The sequence below is a fragment of the Lacerta agilis genome, chromosome 9, assembly GCF_009819535.1.
Source record: "Lacerta agilis isolate rLacAgi1 chromosome 9, rLacAgi1.pri, whole genome shotgun sequence".
Taxonomy (NCBI): domain Eukaryota; kingdom Metazoa; phylum Chordata; class Lepidosauria; order Squamata; family Lacertidae; genus Lacerta; species Lacerta agilis.
Genome location: NC_046320.1, coordinates 34278011 through 34302089, shown reverse-complemented (window position 1 = coordinate 34302089; position 24079 = coordinate 34278011). Strand labels below are relative to the sequence as shown.

Genomic DNA, 24079 nt, shown 5'->3' with positions numbered 1-24079 from the left:
AAGGTTTTATGGTTGATATTTTTACTGTGAAATCATGCCAATGTATTTTATCTGCAGCAAATAATAAACGAATGTAATATATTTATAATGGTAAAAATTGGCTTTTCAATCTGGAAAGAACCACTCAGTAGCATACCTGGATGTTGGCAAATGTAACATTCCCCAGGATGTTAAGTATTTCATAAAGTGTGTATGGAAAGAGTTTCTCAGCATATAATCCTGCAAGCTGAGAATTTGATCTATGTGATCACGGCTGCTATCCTCACCTGGAGGCAAGTCCCATTGAATTCAATGAAGCTCACTTCTCAATAGACATGTATTTAATTTCTCTGTAAGGTGGTAATATGCAGTTCTGAAACTGACACACAAACTGGTGTAAAAAAAGAGATAAAAATAGGAAGCAGTGCTGCCTAAGGTCAAATTTCAGTGACTTCATTGAAGAGAGATCGATGTGATCATGGCCGAAAATAGACTTGAAGAAATATGTCAGTGTTGCAGGACTGAATTAACAAAGAAGCTTCCTGCCATTTTTCATTTAAGGGTTTTATCACCAAGAAGTTCTTCAACAGTAAATTGCAAAAATTAATTACTTAATAAATATGTATTGATTCTTTAATGAAAGGGCCCAATTTTCTATTTGCAGCTAATAATATCTGAATTATTACTGCTTTCAAAACAGTTTTGCTTATCTCCTGGTAAGTACATGGCCATATATTAGCTATTTTCTTGCCAATATAAATTCAAATATTTCTCATTTACAGTGAGTCGTTCTTTCCTGCTCTCTTCTCTTCTCGGAGAATGTAAGTTTACCTTGTGTGTCCTAGCAACACATGCAAAATATTTTAGTCTCTGAACTTCAAAATAAAAATAAAAAAATGCCTCAGCTTTCCTAAGCCAAATATATACAGCAAGCTAAAAACTGATAAGATGCCTTTTCACCCAGCACATAACTCCGGCATGGTTAGTTAGGCATGTTTATTGCGCTTACTGTACTTTTATACTGTAAGAAATATTAATGCAGCATGGCAGAGTCTTCCAAGTGTCTTCCAAGTTCATCTTAATGAAAAAATGCATATCCCTATTTAGCTATGCCAAAGCTTTATGCATTAATCTATAGGTTAAATAATTTAAAAAGATGGAGAACTGGCATGCCTGGCAGGAACAACATAGCTGGTATACTAATGCCCTGGAATAATTTATTTAACATGGTTTTTTTATACTCACAACTCACGAAAACATTTCATTTAGAAAAGCTTACAATAAGGAGTTACTTTATGCTATTCCTTTTAAGTAAGAGTGATGGGAGGAGGGAGGGATATATGTTCTGCTTTTTTGTGTGTCAAGGTACCCAAGCCACCCCTCAAATAACACACACTTCACACAGGAATTTAAGTTTAAGGTTTTTGGCATAATTTTGGCCACAACCTTATTAAAATACAAAAATGTGAGTGGTTGCTTAGGCTGACATCCACCCGCCTTGCGTAAAGTCAGTAAAGGGAAAACACTTTGGGGAGAGAATGGGGGCCGGGGGATCACGCCCTCGCCTCTCCCCTAATGTTCCCAGGGGCTCTTGCGTGGCCCTAGCCCCTGACCAGGGGGTACGGACAAAAGCATGATGAGCCCCTGGATTCCTTTAACGGATTTCCCCAAGCAGCAGCAGCATTGGAGGGGCAGGCACAGCCAATCCTTACCCCTCCACCAACCAATTTTAACCAATGCCTAACCGCAACCTTACGAGTTGTGACTAATTGCTACGTAGTAGGTGAAAACCAAATGGCACCAGCCAATCAGCCAAATGGAAAAATTCCTACCAGACCCCTGCCCCAAAAGCAGACGACCCCATGACAGGCATAGCAAGGTCAACGCAAAAGCCTAAAATTGTAGGGAGGGAGGGCGGGTGATCTGATGCACGCAGCGAAGAGGGGCTCTCGCTGCGTGCCAGAAACATATGTAGCCTCTGGGTTGTCCATCAAAATTTGCAACATTCAATTTTCCACAACAACCCACAAAACCCAATCATAGTCCTTGGCCATCTAGATGATCGCACCCAGCAACAGAGAGGTGTCTTGCTGGCCCCCACCACAGCACGTGGTCTCCATGAAGGAGAACTCGCTATAATGGAATATGGAGGACCTTTGCAGAAAATGCACACTTATTCTAAGTAACAAAGTGAAAGGATAACCGAGAAATAAAATTTGTGACAAGGTGGAAATTGCAGGAATTCGATGCTCATAAAATGTATCCTAACAAACCTTGGCATTGTCAAGTACAGATCACTCAAAGTTCTAAAGAGGTTCCAGTAAATTGTGATCTCGTATCTTAAACCAAGCCAGATACCCTCTTTTTCATTAGAAATCATATATTTATGCACACAAGAATTAACATGCAATTTGAGCCCAAAATTCTTATTTCACTTGGGGAAGGGGTAAACAGGCTGTTACAGCCATGTAAATTACATCCCATTAAGATGGTGGCATCAGCCTCATAAATAGATTTTAAACAAATTCTGGATTGGTATCTAAGCAGAAAGCTCCAGCTGTCTATGCTCAGGCAATGAAACATATCTAGACAATCACCTCTTAATCCAAATCCATGCAGGAGAATTTTGTTACCAGTGTTGTTGGTAACAAGGCTAACAACCCAAGGAACTAAGGAATATTAAAATTAAGTACTTTACAGATACTTACAGTATCTGTAAAGCCATCAACATTTGCTCAAATAAGAATAATTATAAAGAAGCAAAGCATGGACAGAATAAAAAACAGGATCAATGCCAAATCATCGGGATAAAAATGTGCAGTAACTGCACTCAAGAAACAAGCCATTTATACACACACATCTCAGACCCAGCACGTATCTTTAGATACCAGCCCCATCTCTATTACTACAGTATTAACCTGAAAATAAAGAACACGTAAATTCTTTTCCCAACATAAACGAGTCATTCAGTGCTTCCCTTTCACTTTCCTAGCAGAAAACAACACTTTTTTCTTCTTTCACAGCTGCCCCTCCTCCTTGCTATAGCAAAAGTTCTCCATCCCAAACATTTTCTAGACTTAATTTATGCTAAGGCTCAATAAACCTCAGCTCAGAAATCTGTTTTCAACATCAGCGCCGAGTTCTGGAACAGGGGACAGTACTTATGAGCATGTGCAAAGTGATTTCCACTTTCCTCCAAATTACTATTGACCCACTTGGTATTTAATAGTCGGTTGTCATCAAGCTTGTGCGAAGCAGTGGTTTTCATGAAAAGGGGGTGAGGCCACAATAATTTTCCTCAATAATGTAGCACACATCCCAATTCATAAAATAAAGATGCATTTTCTCTCTTTTTAAACATATTTTATTAACACAGTGGAAGGAAGAACTTTTTTATTTTAAAATGTTCGAGTAGTAAATTAAGAAAGTTCAAGCAAGGACTTCCCTTTTAGCCCCTTCCGCCCTAGAAAGGAGGGGGGGGTTGCAGGCATCACGAGCCCTTCACGTGCACAGGGGATGGTTTCATCCCCTGACTCCATTGGCTGAGCCCTGGGTGTGGTGCCTGGCTGGCTGACCAACCGGTGCGGCTGACAGGCGTGGCTGGTTGCATTTAAACCAGCATGCGGCCAGGGCTCAGCCTCTTCTTCCTGCTCCCAGCTCTCCCATCGGTGGTTAACCCTTCCCAGACTGCCAGCACGACGTACTGGAGTCGCCTATAGTCGGTTAGTTCCAATGCCTAAGCCAATACCGCTCAACATCCGTAACCAATAAAGATGTGGCCTTTTCATGCCCATTAACCTTACTTGAAGAGTCCTGTGTCTTTATTTCACCACGGGAGGGGTCGGGATATTGACATGCAACTGTACTCCTCTTCCTTCTATGTACCAGCCCTACAAGTTTCTGCTGCAACTTCCTTCCTTTCCTTTAACCAATTAACAAATCAGTTATCTCTTATCACCTGTCTCTTCCTTGGGTCTTTTCCCCCCTTTTACAAACTTTGTAAATTTTGAAGAAATAAAGACAATTAGCCAATACTCAATGCATCTGTTTTGCATTAAGTGCTTTGGGAAGCTTTGGAATGAAAAGTTCAAAGAAGGATAAAATGACATTTGCTTTAAAAATAAAAACACATTTTATACCAGTCTCAGGGAAGTATATTAAGAATGCAGAGGTTTGTATAGAACTTTTGTAGGCAGTGTCTTCATGATGCCAATTCCTTGGCTCAGCTTTAGCTAACATAGGTATGTATAATGAGTGGGAGAGAGAGAGAGAGAGACCATACAGTTGAGGCAGAAAAATTTATAAAGATAAATCTTTATCTCTATTTCACAGAGAACATTAAAAAACTTACCAGAACAAACAATCCAAGATACCACTTTATTATCCTAGAAGGCTATAAATGAACTGTACCCAGTAGTAACAAAGTCTTTGCATACTTATTTGATGGGGATGTGGTCAGCCACAATTAAAGGATGCTTTCCTTTCAATATCTTTTTTTTTTTTAAACTACTCATATGAATCCAAACATGGGAAACTTTATCAAAGCTAAACCAAAAGTAAGTGGCAAACTGCAATGTGCTTGGAGCCTGAGAGCGTGTTTGTCTTTCTCAGATTTCACCTAGCAGCCTGCTTGTGAACTGATTACTTTGCAGTGCCACTGGGAGAGAGTGATCAATGTATCGTATACTACAGGAAGGATGCAGTCATCTCTGAACACTCTTCTCAAAACAAAATTGAAAATTAATTGCACTTGGCACATCCTTCTAAGAGAGCCACTATACGTCAAGTTAGGCATTAATCAGCTCTAACTGTAAATCGATTTGTGAAATCCACTTCACAGAGCTGTATCAGGGAGCAGGCGACAAACAGTTTATGAACTGTATGGGATCTTTGATGCACTTTCTAGAACTACTGAGATTCTTGAAATCACACTTTTATTTGTTTGTTTTTTAAAATAACGATTGGTTTTCAAGTATTGTGTGTTACTGTTGCTATGGAATGGAATATGTTTGTTGGAAACAACCCTGAGGTAACTGTGTATGATGAATGGTGGACTGTTATTTGATAAATAAATAAATAAATAAAAGTGTAGTGCAGCAGTGCAGGGGGGGGGGAAGCCCTGAAACATTAAAGAGAATCAGCTGATTTCATCCAAAGGCCCAGGGTAAAAGGTATGTATTTACTTGGTGGTAGAAGTTAGTCAAAGGGAATTCCATAGTCAGTGGAACTCTCTTCAAGACTTTCATTTCCAGGATAGATAACCATATATGCGCCTATTGGACATAACACATGAAAGGAAGAACAGCCTCTGTTTGTTTCAACATCTGCTACTGTGCACTGAAATTTCACCAAAATGGTTCATAGCCACTGGTAGGTCTATCTTCCACAAATCTGGTAGGTCTATCTTGCACACGAAAGCTCATACCAGGAACAAACTCAGTTGGTCTCTAAGGTGCTACTAGAAAGAATTTTCGATTTTGTTTCCACAAATCTGCTTGCTGTCCCCCCCCCCCAAAAAGCAATCTGAATTACAGTGAATTCCATGTATTATATTCTCCCACCTACCAACTCCACTGGCTGATCACAAGTTCCTAGAGTTACGTATGATTTAGGAACGTTTCTCTGTATCCACTCTTTCAATTATCCACTATTAATTTGTCTAATATTTTTCAGAGCCACATTTGGAACTGAAATCTGAGCACGCAGTGGAAATTAATTCTGTAAGTTAATTCTTCACTCAAGTCTCTCTTTTTGCCTCCCTTGAACCTACTACCAATGCATTACATGGATAACCTGGATTTCTAGTATCAAAAAAACATATATGTAAATCATATGTAATCAAAACATTTAGCTATCTCCTGTGCCAACTTGCTTCATTTCATACTTATTTTGAACTTCAGCTGCTGTTTTTGTTGGCCATATCCTTTTTGAGCTCAACAAAGTCTATCAGAATTTTACAGTCCTGAGTTATCTTGTCTTCTGTAAATGTCCTTTATATAGCAGCAATAAATATTAAAGCTTTATTCACAATTTTTTAAAATTGGCCATTTCTTCCTTTTCGCTAATCTAAACTAGCAAATCTTATACTAACAAAACTGAAAGACTAACTGGAGCACAATAAAAAAATCAGCTCAGAATTAATGTTCTGGATGATGTAACTGTTTCTGGACTTCTGTTTCAGTGTATCTGAAGAAGTGCGCATGCACACGAAAGCTCATACCAAGAACAAACTCAGTTGGTCTCTAAGGTGCTACTGGAAAGAATTTTCTATTTTGTTTCTGGATGATGTAACATAGTGCAGATTAACATTAATATTCAGGAACTCTTAGGCAAGGATAAGGGGCTTCAGATCATCCGCTGTGTAAAAGCAGGAGAGGAGGTGAAAAGGGGGGGGGGGGTGAGAGAAAATCCAAGTCTCCTACCCTTCTCCTACTATCTTTACAGCATGAAAGTACAAGAAGTTTAAAAGCATCTAGAGACTACTGAAAAGGTTTGAAAGGAAACACATGAAGGACTTTGTTTAAAAGATTAATTTGAATGTCATTGTGTTTGCCTTCCTAGGCGGGAAAAGAAAAACGATTTATGAAGTCTTCAGCAATAAGGGTCTGGGTCATGACATATTTTCATTGAGAAACTATTCTTGATCATCGTTCATAGAAGACTTTTTCTGTTTGCCCTCCCCCCCACCCCCGGGTTTGGCCGTAAAAGCCAAACATTTCTAGTGGTTTGGTACTTAATTCTAAGTATAGTAGTACACCTCTAGTGATTTACTACCATATGGCTTCCTATGGCCTACTTCCATGCAACCCAGTATGTGTCTTTGTCCTACACTGAGGCTGGTTAAAACACTGCTTCTAAAAACATACATGTGTTTTTTAAGATAGTTTAAAACAGTTTTGGATCCTCAGTAGACTAGATTTGTTAATTCACATTTTGGTGTGATTGTCCATTGGCCCTTCGCTGTCTGACACATCCCTGCTTACACATACACTATAATTATGGATATGCAGTACTCACACATCTTTCACATACCACAGTTGGCCAACACTGCAATACTGTTACCTACCGGTACTCCCTTCTCTACTGAATCACTCTCCATTGCACATGGTCACATTTGCTCCCTAGGCTTCTGTTCTCACAGTTGTTTTTTTGAGGTTCTGAGAAGCTCAAATGTTTGTTTTGCCCTACGTATTCAAATGTTTGTTTCGCCCTACATATTCTCAGACTGGTAGCTGTACTGCTACCCCTGGCAGGAAAAAGATGCTTCATCAAGGCCCAGTGAGTGCCTGCCACCACATACCCCTGCATTGTTCCAACAGAAATTTCAGTATTTGTTCTTGGGGCAAAGTAAGACAGTAGGAGAAGCTTTAGATTTTTGAAAGCACCTGTATCTAACCACTATTGGAACAGGCCTTGCATGAAATTTGAGCCAAAGTTTTCATGACCTAAGTGAGAATGAGACCCCTAAACCAACAAAGTGAGTTGGTTTTATAGACTATTTACTATATACTGCTCTGAGGTTTTAATGAACTATCCCCGTTGGTTCTTATTTTTGCGGATAAAGTTGAACAGTGATTGGCCTGGGATAGAAACAAATTATTACCACATATTTTCTGAACAAACTTAGCCTTATTATGACCAAAATGAGAAACAAATAACCTAGAATCATAGAATCATCGAGTTGGAAGAGACCACAAGGGCCATCCAGTCCAACCCCCTGCCAAGCAGGAAACACCATCAAAGCATTCCTGACAGATGGCTGTCAAGCCTCCGCTTAAAGACCTCCAAAGAAGGAGACTCTACCACACTCTTTGGCAGCAAATTCCACTGTCGAACAGCTCTTACTGTCAGGAAGGTCTTCCTAATGTTTAGGTGGAATCTTCTTTCTTGTAGTTTGAATCCATTGCCCCGTGTCCGCTTCTCTGGAGCAGCAGAAAACAACCTTTCTCCCTCCTCTATATGTTTTTTTTTTTTTATAAGATTTTTATTATTTTCCAATAAAACAAGAGAAAGACATAACATAACATAAACACCAACCTTAACACAATAAAAAACACATTACATAAACACAATCGACAAAGAGAACAATTAAAACAAAACCAAAACCAATACATACCTAAACTGGAACACCAATCTATCTCTTACTACTTAACAAAATCTAGTTTCTGATCTTCTAAAGGGACCTCCCCCGCTTTCCCTCCTCTGCCTTCAATACTAATATACTTTGGTAACATCCATTTTTAACATTACATTTCATTATCCAACCTTTTATACTATCATAAAAACTTAACATCTTATAGTATCATGAAATAATTCTTAAATCAATCTTATACTTCTTTTCACTTAAGCTGCTGCTATTAGTCAGTTACATATCTCTTCACTAATTCAAAATTCTCAAAATCGTAACATCAAAATCTTAAAACTTAACATCAAAATCCTAAAATCTTAACACACTATCTTCAGGGTACCATAAATCCATCCTAATTCAATTTTTATCATTTTCACCCTATTCCCCTTCTCACCATTTTTCTGCTCTCTCCCATGCCCCCCCACCATTCATCTTTACATTCCCCTCTGTTGTCCTTGTTCAGTATCATCTTATAGTTTATAAATCTCCTCCTTGGGCGCCTCAAGAGGCACCAGCTCTCCTCTCCCAGCAACTCCATTTCGCAATTTTGATTTCCTTCCACTTGTGTCTTCAAAAATCTTCTCACCTTCATCTCTGGACTCCCACTCCAGAGACTGAATCTTGTAGCTCCAGTCAAAACATCAGCCCTGTGTCTCTCACTACACCAGGGCCGTCCATTTACCTGGGGTTGCTGAATCAATTCGTCCCATTTCTCCAGCACCTCCCCCAGTTCCCTGGAGAAGTCTGCTTCCAAATTATCAAAATTCTCCCAGATCTGGCTGGTCTCTCCTGCTCCACAACAAATTTCTTTGAAATTACGCCCTAACAAGTCCATTTTCCGATTCACAAACTCCAATTGCAGAAGGATTGTTCTTTGTTCCTGGGTAATACCCGGATCTAGAATCAGTTTAAAAGCGAAAGCAAGCATGGTTGGAGAAGACAAAGGGTGTCAAATGTCAGTAATTTTCCATCTTGCGTATTAGTTTTCCAGCGCCATTTTCCCTGAGACAGGGTGCCAAAAATAATTCCAAAAGCCACAGAAGAGATATTTCCAAAATCTTCAATCCCTCAAGTTGGGATTTAATCCATCTTCTCTATCAAAGTGCTTCGTAGCAACATTGTATCTAGTGATGCAGCTGCAGCCGCTTGAAACTTAATTACCTCCTCTGCACAACAAAGGAGAGGGACGGGCTTCCTTTTAACATCCCTCCCGGTTGCCAATTATTCAAATGTAAATCCAATTAGTCCCGTACTTACAGCAGCCGGGGGTTCTTCTTTTTTCTTTGAAGTTAGCAGGAAAAGCTTGGTGCTCAGGTCTGGCAGAATCGCTGCTTTGATCTCCTGGGGGGGGTGCATCCGCCTCTCCAGTCCCGTGTCGGAGCTCCGCTCGCTTGATTTCCCCCCCTTACGAGGGTCAATCAAGAGCAGAGACGGCACGTCTGGGACCCACGAGGCCGCGGTCCACGGGACGCTCTTCCCGTGGCTTTAAGGGGCCCTTGGCGCAGACAAGGAGACCCCTAAAACCCCCCGGGGACTGGAGCTGATTCAGCTCCACTCCGCCATTATCCGGCACCAAACCGGAAGCCTTCCTCCCTCCTCTATATGACATCCTTTTATATATTTGAACATGGCTATCATATCACCCCTTAACCTTCTTTTCTCCAGGCTAAACATACCCAGCTCCCTAAACCGTTCCTCATAAGGCATCATTTCCAGACCTTTGACCTGGGTGAGGGCTTAAAAAAAACCTCAAAAACAAATGGCAACTGCTTTACAAAATTAACTGAGGTACTTCTGGATATCCTTCTGTCTCAACTTTCAAGTTAAAACATTATTTTTTTAACCACAAAAATATTTATACATTCAGTGTACCCACAGACTTACTCCTAATGACCTTTAAGACATATGCTCCAGGAGAGTTGCAAACTTTAATGCTAGTGCCATTTCCCCCCATTCAGGTCATAACATGTTCTGTAATGTGTAAAATTTTATAAAGCAATGAGTTGCCTAGTAAAACTTTCTCCTTCACTGAATACCTCAAGGCATACTCCTTCCTTCATCAGTCCCAATATCTGGTCTTGTTGTGTTTAGCTGAACCCATTTATTTATTTAAGGCATTTTTTTCTTTTAATTTTATGCAAACCACCTACTGAATTTTTTTTTATTAAAGGGGCTTATAAAAGTATTTTAAATAAATAGGTATTTCAACTTCAGAAGTGCATTAAAGACTTTAAAAAATAAGTGTATAATTAAATTATTCATAAAATGGATGGTCTAGCAGCATATGCAGAACTTGATCAAGGATAAAGAAGAATAAAAAGTACATGTAAATATTAAAGCAATAAAATTATAAAACTCACACAAAATACATCAAGGAACTGAGCAGCTTTAGGTGTAACACTAAAGATACAACAATACAGTTTACCTTGCAGACCCAGGCCAAGGGAAGAAATAAGAGACAGGACATAAGTATTGGATGAAATAGGTCCAGGGGCGTAGCAAGGGGGTCATAGGGGGTGGGCCGCCCCAAGTTCCATAATGGAGGGGGTGGCAAATTATCAAGGAACAATTACTGCCCTACTAGGGCGGTTCATAAAAAAAACTTTTTTAAAAAATGCCTGCTCCAAAGGTCTTATCTTTCTATACTAGGGATTATATAGCTATATATGAAATTTCATGCATATAGGTTAATATCTTGACCCTCCTCCACCAAAATAGCTGTTTACTTGGCTGTTTTCCTATGTTGTGAAGGCTGAAATTTCAGTTCAGTGGAGCACTTACTGTTCCCAACCCTAACCCTGTGGAAAGCCATCTAATTAGACTTTAATTTGATTTTGAGATGTATTTAGGAGGTAATTTAATTATTGTTTGATTTTATACCAATGTTATGTATCTGATGTTAGCTACCCTGAGCCCGACTTCGGCCAGGGAGGGCGGGATATAAATAAAAGTTTTTGTTATTATTATTACTTGTTATTATTCCTTTTTAAGAAAATATGAAATACAGTGGTACCTTGGGTTAAGTACTTAATTCGTTCCGGAGGTCCGTTCTTAACCTGAAGCACCACTTTAGCTAATAGGACCTCCTGCTGCCGCTGCGCCGCCAGAGCACAATTTCTGTTCTTAAGCGGAGTTCTTAACCTGAAGCATACTTAACCCGAGGTACCACTATAACGTAAAACCATTTTTGCAAGGGGAGGGGAATCATTGGGGGGGGGGGTGACAAGAAATTTTCCGCACCAGGTACCACCTGACCTTCCTATGCCTCGGGGGGGGGTGAATTATTTTTTTTGCCCCCGGGTACCAATTTACCTTGCTACACCCCTGAATACGTCACAACTATTATTGATTACAGATTTAAGTAGGCTTTGGCAAAGACACTAGGAATGTATCTGGCATCAATGCATGTGGCTGGTTGATTAAAAAAAAGCCTGGGTCATGGGTCAACCCTAGACTGACACTTGCTCAGTCTATTACACACATCAAATTGGGGCGATCCCATCAGGATCCCATTTTGAAGGTTACTATGTCAAATCAGTCCTTGTGGATTCCTAGTCCTTTCTGGACTCCTTTAGCGGGGTACCCAACAGGCTAAGGATCCAACTCAATGCCTTATCCCCCCCAAAGTTGTGAGAATTGCAATGAGGTAGGGTAAGACTGACTAATTTTGATCCTGTTGATCACGGCAGGTAGCACAAAAGCTCAGTAGATTTCATATTATCTAGAGAAGTAGTTACTAACCTGCAGCCTTCCAGGTATTGTTGGGCTCCAAATTCCATCAGCCCCAGCTACCATGGCCAATGGTATGGCATTATGGCAGATGTAACCCAGGAACGGCTGGTGGGGGCACAGGTTAGCCACCCCCTTTTTTCTAGGAAGAAAACAATTTTGTTACTACAACTTTTACAAACACCTCTCAATATATTGTAGTAACACAATTGTTTTCTTCCTAAAAAACAACGACAGATTTTCATGCCAACAAAGTACTACATTTCAAAAATGAATTGTGTAAATTAAGCAATTAAAATAATTTCTACTGATTCATATTTCATGTAGAATAATCAGGGAACTACTGAACCAAACTGAAGAGACATTCTTGGCTGAGATATCTCCTTGGAGTTTAAACACTTTTTTTGTTTTTTTGCTTTTTCAAAACACCCTAGTATTCCATAAGAAGAAATCTCTATAATGTGTTATAAAAACATGTTATGAAATAATAATCTATTTTCATATACAAGTCTGCTAGAGCTGCATAAAAAATATCTGTGTTCAAAGCCATTTTAACAAATATTTAACATGTTCCATTATGATTACATCCCTGCTCTCAGAGGACTGAACACATAAAAGTACATCAGGGATGCTTTTTAAAATTCCTAGTAGCCCACCCCCCAATTTTCATTGGGATTACAGTAGTGAGGGAAGGTTTAACGCTTTGCTTGTGAACCATAATCCCAACAAATTTATTCCTTCCTTGTTTATTATTAGTCATGGAAAGGGATGCTCCCTTTGGCACTAATTAGAGCTTCTGCCCTTGGGTAATAGCCGTGTGTGTGAATTGGACTAGAAACATTATATAATATCAGACTGATACATCTAATCAAGTTTTTTAAAAAAAACATGAGAAAATGCATATACCATGTCTGTGTTTATTGGACTTGGCAAATCACATGAATTCACAATGGCATATGGCATATAAAGGATGATGTGGATAAATCTCAAAACTGATAAAAATGCAAACAAAAGTTGTTTAATGAAGAAGTGTGTGTCTTTAAGGCAAATATTTTCTTTTTAAAAAGAAGACAGTTCCACTGCCTTAAGTTCTAGTAGTAAGGAGTGACTAATTAGTTTTATACTGAATATCTGCATTAAACTACAGCTCCAGTTGCCTCAGGCTGAGAAATGTTTCTTAAGCCAATAATAACAACCCAGCGCAAATTGCTATCTTCCTAAGTGAATGTCTGGTACATATACAAAGCTCAAAACATTTCAGAAAATACATTTCAAACTAGGGTGGTCATTCAGAAGCTTCTTGGATTTCCATCTTCCATCTCAGCTTCCATGCAAGAGGGGTAAAGTGAGTTTCTTGTAAAGAAAATTTGGCATGATCTTGAATGACAAATGACATACTACCAGGTGCCAAGATAGACGGGGGGGGGGATCTAGCCACCCCCCAACTTCAGCTTCAACTGGAGCTGCTTTGTTCTCAGTGCCCCGAATAATTAATAACTCCTTTGGCAATCAGTCATGCATTCCTTAATGGCACCTCAGGCATCAAGTGTCCCATTCACCCGCTCCCCCCCCCCAAGTAACAATAGACTTTACTACACTGGGTGTTCTATGCCAAGCTTGTAACTGACATAATTTAAACTAAACAAGTCGCTAGAAGGAATATTACCCAGACCCAAATTGGAATTTTTTATCACGTTTGTTTACATAGCATACTGTTGCTATGTAAATCATATCACTATCGAAGAGACTTGGGCTAGACTTTCTTAACATAATTTTTTGGCAAGTCACTTCCTTTCTTGCATACCGAGGGAACTTAAGTACACTAATGCTATTATGTACCCCAAGACTTAAAATGATTGCGTGGATCCAAAGATGGGTGATATGTCACTATATTTTTTGTCAATATATAAAATACTGTTTCCAAAGACCTTTATATTCGAAGCAATGTTTTCAGGAATGCATAACCAATGAAATGCTAGGATGAGCTTGTGGTAGAAAATAAAATGTTTCTATTTCTCATTTATTCATAATATTATTATTAATGTCAATGTTATTAGATCAGGTGGGTTTCTGTAGAAGTGTAAATGCTTAGAGGAGAAAGCCATGAAATATTGTTGCAAAATAATGACCAAAATTTAGTGACCTCTGCTCCGCTCATTTTCCTTTTGTCTGCATTAAGTTGGCTGATTTGCCAATTATCCTTCAGGTGCTTAATGGTCTTAGAAGTTGTTCTTCAAGAACAGTTTACTAAAATTAAAAATATTATACCAGTTATTTTTCTTTTAAAAAAACAACAACCACACATTCCAGTTCTGAAAGTAGTGGAAGATGTTCTTTTCACTGTGTGTGGTCTCCAATAACAAATAAAAATGCACACTGTTCAATTTCATTTTGTCTTTAGTCTATTTACTCTCAATCTATTATGTCTTTACATCTTCAAGAATTTAAGCAGGAAGTGATGTTTTACCAGTTAGGGATAATTCATTAAAATATGTTTCATTTGAAAATAAATAAATAAATTATTGACTTTTCAGTTTAACATTTCAAAATAAACATTTTACATAATACCATATAATCAATGACTTCCCTCATTCCCCTTCCATGGTTCATTTTGTTTGTCTATTACACCTGCATATTACACCTGCATATTTTAATATAACCATTTTAGTCAGTTCTCCAATCATACAACACTCAAATATTAATTAAACAGTAGGATTTATCTTAATGCTGCCAGCATTTTTAACTGTGTACAGTTTTCCCCCCCCCCATACTCAACAAAAGATTCCCACTCCTCTTTAAATACATGTTCTTCTTGCTCTCTTATTCTGTACGTTAGACCTGCTAGTTCCGTATATTCTATCATCTTAAGTGGCCAGTTCTCCTTACAAGGGACCTCCCTCACTTTCCATTTTTGGGCTAACAAAACTAGAACCACTATTGTTGCATACATAAATAAGTTTTTCTAACACCTGGGGACTTCTGCCTGAACTAATCCTAACAAGAATGCCTCTGGGCTTTTGGGGAAAGTTATTTTAAACATTTTTTTTCATCTCATCATAAATCATTTCCCAATACTTTTAACCTTTTTACGTGCCCACCACAAAATATGTTTCAAACACTTTATAATGAGCTGCAAAAAAATGTTGAAGATTCATTTTGTGAGAAAACCAGAAACTTTTCTTTTAGGTATAATGGGTGGGGATGTACCTACTGAATGGGGGGGGGGGTGTTTATGTATGCTACCACAGCTGCTTGAATGATTTGTGCCCAAAGATGGAAGGAAGAAACAGTTCCGAATAAGGAAGATTGGCAACTAAAATTAATGGAATATGCAGAAATGGCAAAACTCACCGGAAGAATAAGAAATCAAGAAGAGAGACTTTTCAAAAATAGAATGGGGAAAGTTTATTGATTATTTGAGGACATATTGTAAACAAATTAAAACATTAGCAGGATTGATATAAACAAACACAGTAAAGAATAATTAAAGGGAAGATAATGGAAAATTTATAAATATATTTGAATTGGATATGCAGTAATAAAAAGATGTGAAATAAATAAACAAATGCTGAAGGGAGGAGAGGAAAGTCAAATTAAATTTGAAATGATTTTGTTCTTTTTGTCTAAAATGTTTGTAAAAGTTGAAAATGAAAAAAAAATAATTCAAACACACTTCAGCTCTCTTTAATCATAATTCTGTGGTTCCTGTTCCATCAGATCCCCCTCTCAGAGAGAGAGGGGTCTGCCCTCTGAAACGGAGATCCAGTGTAAGATGATTGCTATGTGAAGCTATAGGAAGGTCTACCACCAGTTCCCCTCCACTGTTGGAGGTCTGACTTTGGACAGGGTGGAGAGGACAAAGAGCCATGCCTAGAGAAAGATTCATAGCTCTCCCATTCCCACAAGTCCCTGGAATGGAGAGCATAGTATGCCAGCCTGGAGCTAGTGTAGTTTATACCATTTCAGTATAAAATTAAAAACCTAGACTGCAGAGCATTACACACATAGAACCTAATCTTCCGTTCTGCCAACATGAGTCCAGCGGGGGACAGGAAAAGGTAGTTTGCCTGCCATTCGTTTTCCCTCTTGCTGCCATTTTTGATTGCTCTGCTCTTAACAATTTTATCTTTACAGCAGTTCTCAAATGTTGTTGTTTCTTCATTCAAGTCCCTCCTTGTAAAGTTACTCCTGCTTCTGCCCCATTCCTGAGGCAGAAGTACTTCTAAGCGGATTACAAGAAACGTTATACAGCATATAACGTTGTATTGTTACACTTATTATTATTTTTCTTTATCATAACATCTTGGAAGTCTAAGAGCTAGAAATACAAGAGGGGAAAAATACTTACTGGTACGAGGAGAGTATAATGGATACAGAATCCAGGTTCAGAAGGAAAATATTCATCAGAAACGAATCGTATTCTTATCTGGTTTCCTTTGGAAATCTGCTTTCCTGGAACAGTAGTGGAGCCACACCACCGTCCTAAAATAGTGCCATCGCTGGGCTCTTCAACTTCTACAAAATCATATCTACGATGAAAAAATAGACACTGTTCACTCAGTGATTTACTTTCTATAGAATCTTTATACAACAGAATTACATAAGAAGAAATACATAAGCTAACAATAAAACACACTACTCCCTTTTCCTGGGAAAGTTGGGTCTTATCTCACCAGTGTCATACAGGCTTTAATCACCTCCATGCTTTATTACTGTTTGGTCCTAGTGGGGTCCGAAGCTACTAACATGAGTTTGGCCAAACTGCGAGAGGCAGTGAAGGATAGGCATTCCTGGCATGCTCTGGTCCATGGGGTCACGAAGTCGGACACGACTGAACGACTGAACAACTGAACAACAACTGTGGGGTCCACTATTGAAAAGTGTCCATAAACCCGGAACTTGTACACATTGCTGCTGCCAAGTTGTTGGCTAGAGCTGCTTGGTTGGGTTAGAGCACATCAGCCCAATTTTTTTAAAAATATTTTTTATTTGTTCTACATTAGCTACCTGTTTGTTTCAGGGTCCCACTAAAAGGCCTTAGATGGCTTGGGACACCTCACTGTGTCACCTCATGCACTGCTTTCAACACTAGAAATCTTGCTACAGGTGCCTCCTCCAGATGTGCAATCCTGTCCACAGGATTTGTGCTCAACTACTACACAGTTTTAGTACCAGATGAAATGCTGACACTTTTGGATGACTTTGTTAAACTGAATTTGCTTCTGTCTTTAGCTTAGCCTTGTTTTTGTTATGGCTGGCATTATGGATATTTACCCTGTTATTCATTCTTGCTTTTGTTTGTTTGTTTGTTTGTTTGTTTGTTTTTTGCGTATGTTTGTAGTTGATATTTTCATCTGCTGATTGTAGCTTATATTCTTTTAATTGATTTGTCCTTGGTTGTTTTAATATTTGTATTTTGTAAACTGCCTTGAGTTATTTTTAAATACATAGTAAGAAAAGCTGTAATTTTGTTTTTAAACAACTCTGAATAAATAAAATGCAACTAAACTGAGGATTCCATTTTTGTCTTTTCTCTCTTCCAAAGAGAGGGGAAAGACTTGCAGAACAGTTCTCCTATCCATTTGGATGGGGCTGGGAATAATACTAGCTAAGACAAAGGAATTCTGCCGCAGCATGTGGGGATGGTCGAGTAGATGCTTTGCATACTCAAAGTCCTAGGCTCAATTTACACAATTCCACCTGGAAAAGGATCTCAGGTAGTGGGACTGGAAATACCTCCACCTGAATTAGAGTAGTTGACTACATAGACAATAGTCTGACTTGGTATAAAGCAGTTTCCTGTGTTCCTAGTTCCAATGCAATTAACGTGGAATGAAGAGCAATAGCAATCAGCAATTATTAGTTGTGCCTCACACCCTGCAATTTCAAGAGACTTGCCCTTCTCACCCTTTGCATTTTGCAAAGGATGCAATGTGGAGAAGGCACAAGAGCTACTTCCCAGAGTTCTAGGAAGAAGAAGTACTTAGTAAATCTTTTTAACTCCATTTTAAAAAAGTATTATTTTGGATTTAATAAACGACACCAGTGTTTTCAAAATAGTGGTAGTTCTGAGGGCTACAGAAGTTGGGGTACAATGACTTGAAAACACACCTTTGCACACAGTAGCTTTGGTCCTCACTTTTATTCCACAAATGGAATAGGGTTCCCATTCATGCCCTCCCTTTGTGCCTCCTACATACTCCAATAATCTACTCCTGAATATTGGAAGGTCCTTGGGAATCATTTTAGCTATGAAGAGGGGGTACAGTTGATGAAAATCACCCCTACCCTTTACATGAACAAATGAAAACTCTGAATCCTAGCAAGTTAATACAATATTTATTCAAAGATTAGAGATGTCTGGCAAAAGTTTTCTTTAGAAAATTGCAAGAAAATGAATGCATTGATTTGAAAATAGTGATTAACTAAAATATTGTAAATATAGATTAATGTTATGCCTGACAAATGTGCTTCTCATTATACTATTAACACTATTAATTCCAACAATACAGATTATAGGACATAAAACATGAATAACTCAAATAAGAAAAGACAGCAAAGTATATTGTCAAGCAAAATGAAAGTTGAGAACTGTAAATATGCAAAACTGGCTCATGAGCTAGTCTTTGCCTGACTTACAACACTACTGGCAAAAGTAGTTTTTGATTGTCCACGTAAATTATTGTTCTTTATTCATTGCAAATCTGCTTTTCAAAGTAGCATGTAGAGATCAAACACACATTGAATCAATAAAAGTCCAGGGAAATGGAAAAGTGATATGACAGAACACCTGACACACGAAGTGAAATGAACTATCACTGACAAGAGAACCCCACATGTCCCCAGGTGATCATTCAGAGACTTTGTAATCCCTGTAATATACCCACTGGTATTGCATTGCACAGTCCAAATCAGCATTTAAAGGATTTACTAAACCTGCTTTATTGGCTAATCAAATGTGAGTTTCTCACAGCAACATGATACAGTACATGTATAACTAAGTGGCTTATAATGACTACTTCTCAGACTTATTCTTGGGAACTTACAATGGATTTATTTTTCTTTCATATTTTACAAACAAGTCTATTTTTAAAAAATTATAAACACAGTGTCTTTTGTCATTAAGCACATTTATGCTTCTGGTTTTGCCTTAATAAAGCTCTTAAAAAGATACTGGGTCTACCCTGTCAAAAGTGCCTCCCAGGGTGTCCATCAGTTAAGAACAATGAAACAAAAGCAGGCTAAGCGGCTGCTTTTGAACTCTTGACAGTTTTTCATCCTGGGGGTACACTACCATGAATTGCAGAATTTTGCGGGGGAGGGATCGTGTTTTTAATGGCCTGGCAAATTTGTAAATTTTGGGTTCCTTCAGTTTTTCATTTTCCCAAACTTAAGTTCTCCTTACTTCATCGTGTGTGTGTGTGTGTGTGTGTGTGTCCTCATGAAAGCTCATCAGTATTTTAGTGCATCTCCCCCCTAATTTACACATTTTAATATTTTAAATGCAACTGTTTTCTAATAAGTGCATGCTATTTTTGCCAATTATATGCACTTTAATGCATACTTTACCCTAATATATACATTCTAGTACACGTTACTTGGCAGGAGAACTACACTGCAAAATTTGGAGAAGTGCAAAGTTTGAAGAATGGCTGTGTTTTGATTCTCACTGTTTTGGAAAGTGTGAATCAGGTAGATTCGTATTTAAATGCAAACCAAATCAGGTCTCTAACTCTTTCCTACAGGTGACCAAACCATACAGCTGAATATTTCTATTTTAAACTCTGTGGTACATAAATTAAAGTGACTGTTATGCTCTCTGTAACTAACAGTGAGAAAGAGAAATAAAATTAAAAGGAAAAAAGCTTTTACCTGTGGTAGCTGGCACGTCCAAAAATTGGGATACTACAAGTATCCATCACACCCTTCCATCAGCTCCACCCATTCAAGTCTGATTGGTCCTCAAGACTCAACTGGAGGAGCAGACAAGGAATAATTCCTAGAAAACCCACATTGCACAACCTTACTAAAACTCTGGTCCATATGTACGGTATGTCCTTAGTAACAACTGAAGGGCAAAAGTCTCACAGTACGGTTTTCAAGATTTTTGCCCTTCAATGTGGTTAGTGTGCTGCACACACTGAATGATATGATATAAGACATGAACTGTCTATTTCACAAGAAAATGCATTAACAGTATGAAGTGGCACTTTGCCCATTCACTAAATGTATTTTGACAGCCTGTCAACTGAATCAGATGTCCACCACAACTCTCCTTGTACTGCACATGCTGACTGAAATCTAAGCTGCTGTGAAAGATAATGAAGCAGGTGAAATTGCAAAGGTTCTCATGTGTTTACAGCAACCCTGTGATGCTAGTTAAAGCACAGCATGGAAGCTAGATATGACTGGTCCAAACAAGAGACATAGCCCCCCAAAAATACTGTAATCAAGAGACAGAGATTTGTCAATCAGCAGTAAGTGGAAAAATTTTTATTGCAATATCCTGTGCCTCATTTTATATAATGAAAATGTATAGTGAATGCAGGGTTGAGTGCATCAATCAATATATGTTACTGTCTAGTACATATTTTGGAAAGTTGTTTCTTTGTACGTTCACTATGCATTTAGACACAACATTGTAGCCAAATTTTGAATGAATTTTCCTGAGTTCAAAGAGCAGGTTTTGTCTATGTTTGGATTTAATTTGATGCCATTTTGAATCAAGATGGTGGACTGAACCTTTCAAAACTACACTGATTTTTTTGGTTTCTAAGAATTCCCAACCAATGCTAGATATGAGGTTGCTAATATGCTATAGAATAATTTCAAGATAACCACTTTGTTTCCCCTTCTGCTATGGGAGACAATATAAGGAGAGCTTCTTGTATTTGTTGCTGCTGCTGAGGAATAGGTTTGCTTGACTGATCACCTGAAGAAACTATTTCTCCATAGCATGGAAATTATCAAAAATGCCTCAGTGTCTCTCAAGACTCTTTCCCCATCTCATAAAAGATAAATCAAACCATTAAAAGTACTTTCCTAAGATACAAAATTTCCTCCAACCCTGAATTCTATTTATTTCATTTTTTAGAACATGGTTTTCATTTGTTAAACCTGTTGGGAGAGACTGCTTACCTTGGCTTGCAGTTCAATACTCATTGTGTAACATTAACCTTCTATGAACTTAAAAAGAAGCTAATGGATATAGAACACAGGAACTCACATATAATAGAATTGTTTACATCCAAAGCTATGTTCAGATAGAACAGAAACTATATTTAGGTTCATCCCAGTTTAATAATTTGAAAACTGCCTCAAAGTACTTTGGTGTAATAAAAGGCCATATAACTACTTCATCTAGGTTGCTGTTCCTGGCACACTTCACTAGGACTTCAGCATAGCTGTCAACTTTTCCCTTTTCTTGCAAGGAATCCTATTCAGAATAAGGGAATTTCCCATTAAAAAGGGGGAAAGTTGACAGCTATATACTTCAATGGGATTTACTTCTTAGTAGACATATTTAGCAGGGATAGCTAAAAAGACAATATGGTCCAACCTATACTTTGTGTAGGACTGTTCTATCAGAACTGCCTTGTATATAGTAATATAGAAAGGCAGCATACAAATTAAAAATGAAATGAAATGAAATACAGAGCCAATCATTTAACAGTTGTTGTTGGCATCTCTCTGTATCAGGAGATAATGGAGTGCACTTCTGGGGATGAAGTCAAACTGCTGCATTAGCAGCACCAAAGTAACCTCCCTGAAAGGCAAGACTGGGCAGAGTATATGGAGGTCCTGGGCTGCCCAGATGACAAGGCTTCGCTGATGTGGTCCAAAGCAGAGCAATACCTCTGGCACCAGCTTGGCTACATTAGTTGCCAAAAGGATGCACAGAAGGCACCACAGTTGCTTTGTTCCTCCCCAGTACTTTTAGTTGAGTGCTATGCAGCAACTAAACCAAGGTTTAGCTGAGCACATTGTTTGATCCAGGATTGCAGTTAAGCGCCCTCTTCCTTAACCATAAGCCATAACCAAGCACAAAACATTAGCTACAACTTGTGGTTAGTGAGGAACAAGTTTAACAAGCCCATCATCCTTGACTAAGCTAGTTACAGTTGAAGGGAGTTAAGTTCAACCATATCTGGAGGGCCACAGGTTCCCCACTATTAAATTAAATGACACATGTCAGGTGGCTCTTCTTGCTAGTGACATCAATTATGGCAGTTAGAATCAGTTGGTTTCCTGACTCTACTATACACCAGTGATGTTTTAAAGGTAAGATATCTCAATTTACTATTAAAAATCAAATATTCAGATCTTTTAAAAACACCCTGCTTCATTATCTACAATCTCCAAGGACTTCATATCAGATTCATACTAATAAAATTTACCTTAATTAAATTCACTTTCACATAGTTCAAGTCTGGGTAATTTGCCTTAATATCTAATTTACTCAGTTCACGTAATTTGTTTCCTCTGTCTTCGTATAAATGAAATTAAAATGAAACCCAAACTAATTTAGCAGAAACTATTATGTTAGTCATTCATGCAAATAATCTGCCCTTCAGAATGTGATTCATTATCAACCAATCATAAGTATGTAAATACATTATGTAACACCAAATATGAACTCAAAATTCCACTTCATTTTGTCATCTCAAATTGAAATGTTTCAGCGCATTCTCTATTCATATTAAAAGAGCTTGGTTTCCACCATTTCAGTCTGCTAACTTACTAGTGACTCCTACATGGTCCAACAACTGTTAAATTATTTCATTCCCCCTCTCCTCTGTATCCACATGTTTTCTCAGAATTAAGTCCTACTGATTTCAAAGCAATTTACTTCCCAGTAAATATACTTAAAATTGTAGCCTTAAGCAACTATTTGACAATTCAGCTTTTTAATAAATAAATAAATCCATGCAGTGTTAGTGTATTATTTGTTATTTCTGTCTAGTTGCCAAGTAGAGAATTGCCCTCAATACCAATGACACCATCATAATATTTCCCCCCTGTATTAAAGCAGCCTTCCAGTTAGCCAGTCACCTGAGGCAAATAATTCCTTTTGGATGAGCATCCTTGGCAGAACCAGCAATCAAAGTGCACTGCAATAAACAGGAACAGGGAAGTAGGCAGGTATAAGGTAAATGTGATTTAGGGTTTGGGAATCTTTTAGTTATGTCCTGCATTACTGCATTAAAAAGAAAGATTAAATCTTAACAAGCCATGAGACCAACACCAGTACAAACAAGGAATGAAAGTGGGAAACTGAATAGAAATGCTTGAGAGGATCAGGATTAAGTCAAATGAACAAACATAGATTAGTGGATGATTTATACCATGGGTTGGCAAACTAAGGCCCGCGGGCCGGATCAGGCCCAGTTGCCTTCTGGATCCAGCCCGCGGATGGTCCGGGAATCGCCGCATGGATCGCCAGTGCACACGTTCTTTCCCTCTCCTTCCCTCTCCCTCACACAGCAGCGGTGGCGCCTCTTCCCTCCCTCCTGCTGGCTTCTTCCCACCCTGCCTAGAGGAGGAAGGGGACTGGGCTTTATTGGTGCCAGCAGCAGCAGTGCTCGAGTGGTCACCATTTTAAGCAGCCCCTCTCCGGAGCCCTTTCGCGTGCCGCTCATCGTCTGTCTCCCCCCGCCGCCGCCAGCCCCTGCTGCTCGCAAGACACAGGTAAGCAGCCATCGGGGCTTGTGGTGCTCTTGCATCATTCCCCCCCCCCAAAAAAATAGTCCGGCCCCCCACAAGGTCTGAGGGACAGTGGGCCGGCCCCCTGCTGAAAACATTTGCTGACCCCCGATTTATACAAAGGAGAGGGGTAGGGAACCTGTGGCCCTCCTGGTGTTGGATTCAAACTCCCATCATCCTCAGTCAACACTGCCTGGCTAGGAATTATGAGAGCAGCAGTCCAACAGCCTATGGAGGGCCACAGTTTATCCATCCTCACCTATCTAAAGTTGAGGGATATTCATAAATATAATACCAGATAGCGAGGATGGAATCTACTCCAAATGACAAATTTCTTCATCCTATTTCACCAAAGGCAAAAAGGTACTATCCAAGAAAGCTTGGGGCAATAATGTCACCCTTATTCTGGGTTGCTAGTGTACAACACCTCTGTCTCTCATCTGGATTAAAGTTCAGCTTCTTTGCCCTCACCAGCTCCAAAACTGCCCAGACACCCACCCATTCAGGGAGCAGACATCTAAAGGTATCCTGCCTCTCTAT

The 24079-nt window shown here is 38.8% G+C and overlaps 1 protein-coding gene across 1 annotated transcript in view; it reads right to left on the bottom strand.

Moving 5' to 3' along the window:
• PDGFC (platelet derived growth factor C) overlaps positions 1-24079 on the bottom strand; it is a 103338-nt gene that overhangs the window by 11938 nt on the left and 67321 nt on the right. The window contains exon 3 of the mRNA XM_033159766.1: positions 16185-16365. Within this exon, the coding sequence (XP_033015657.1) occupies positions 16185-16365 (181 nt within the window). The remainder of the gene's footprint in view (positions 1-16184; positions 16366-24079) is intronic.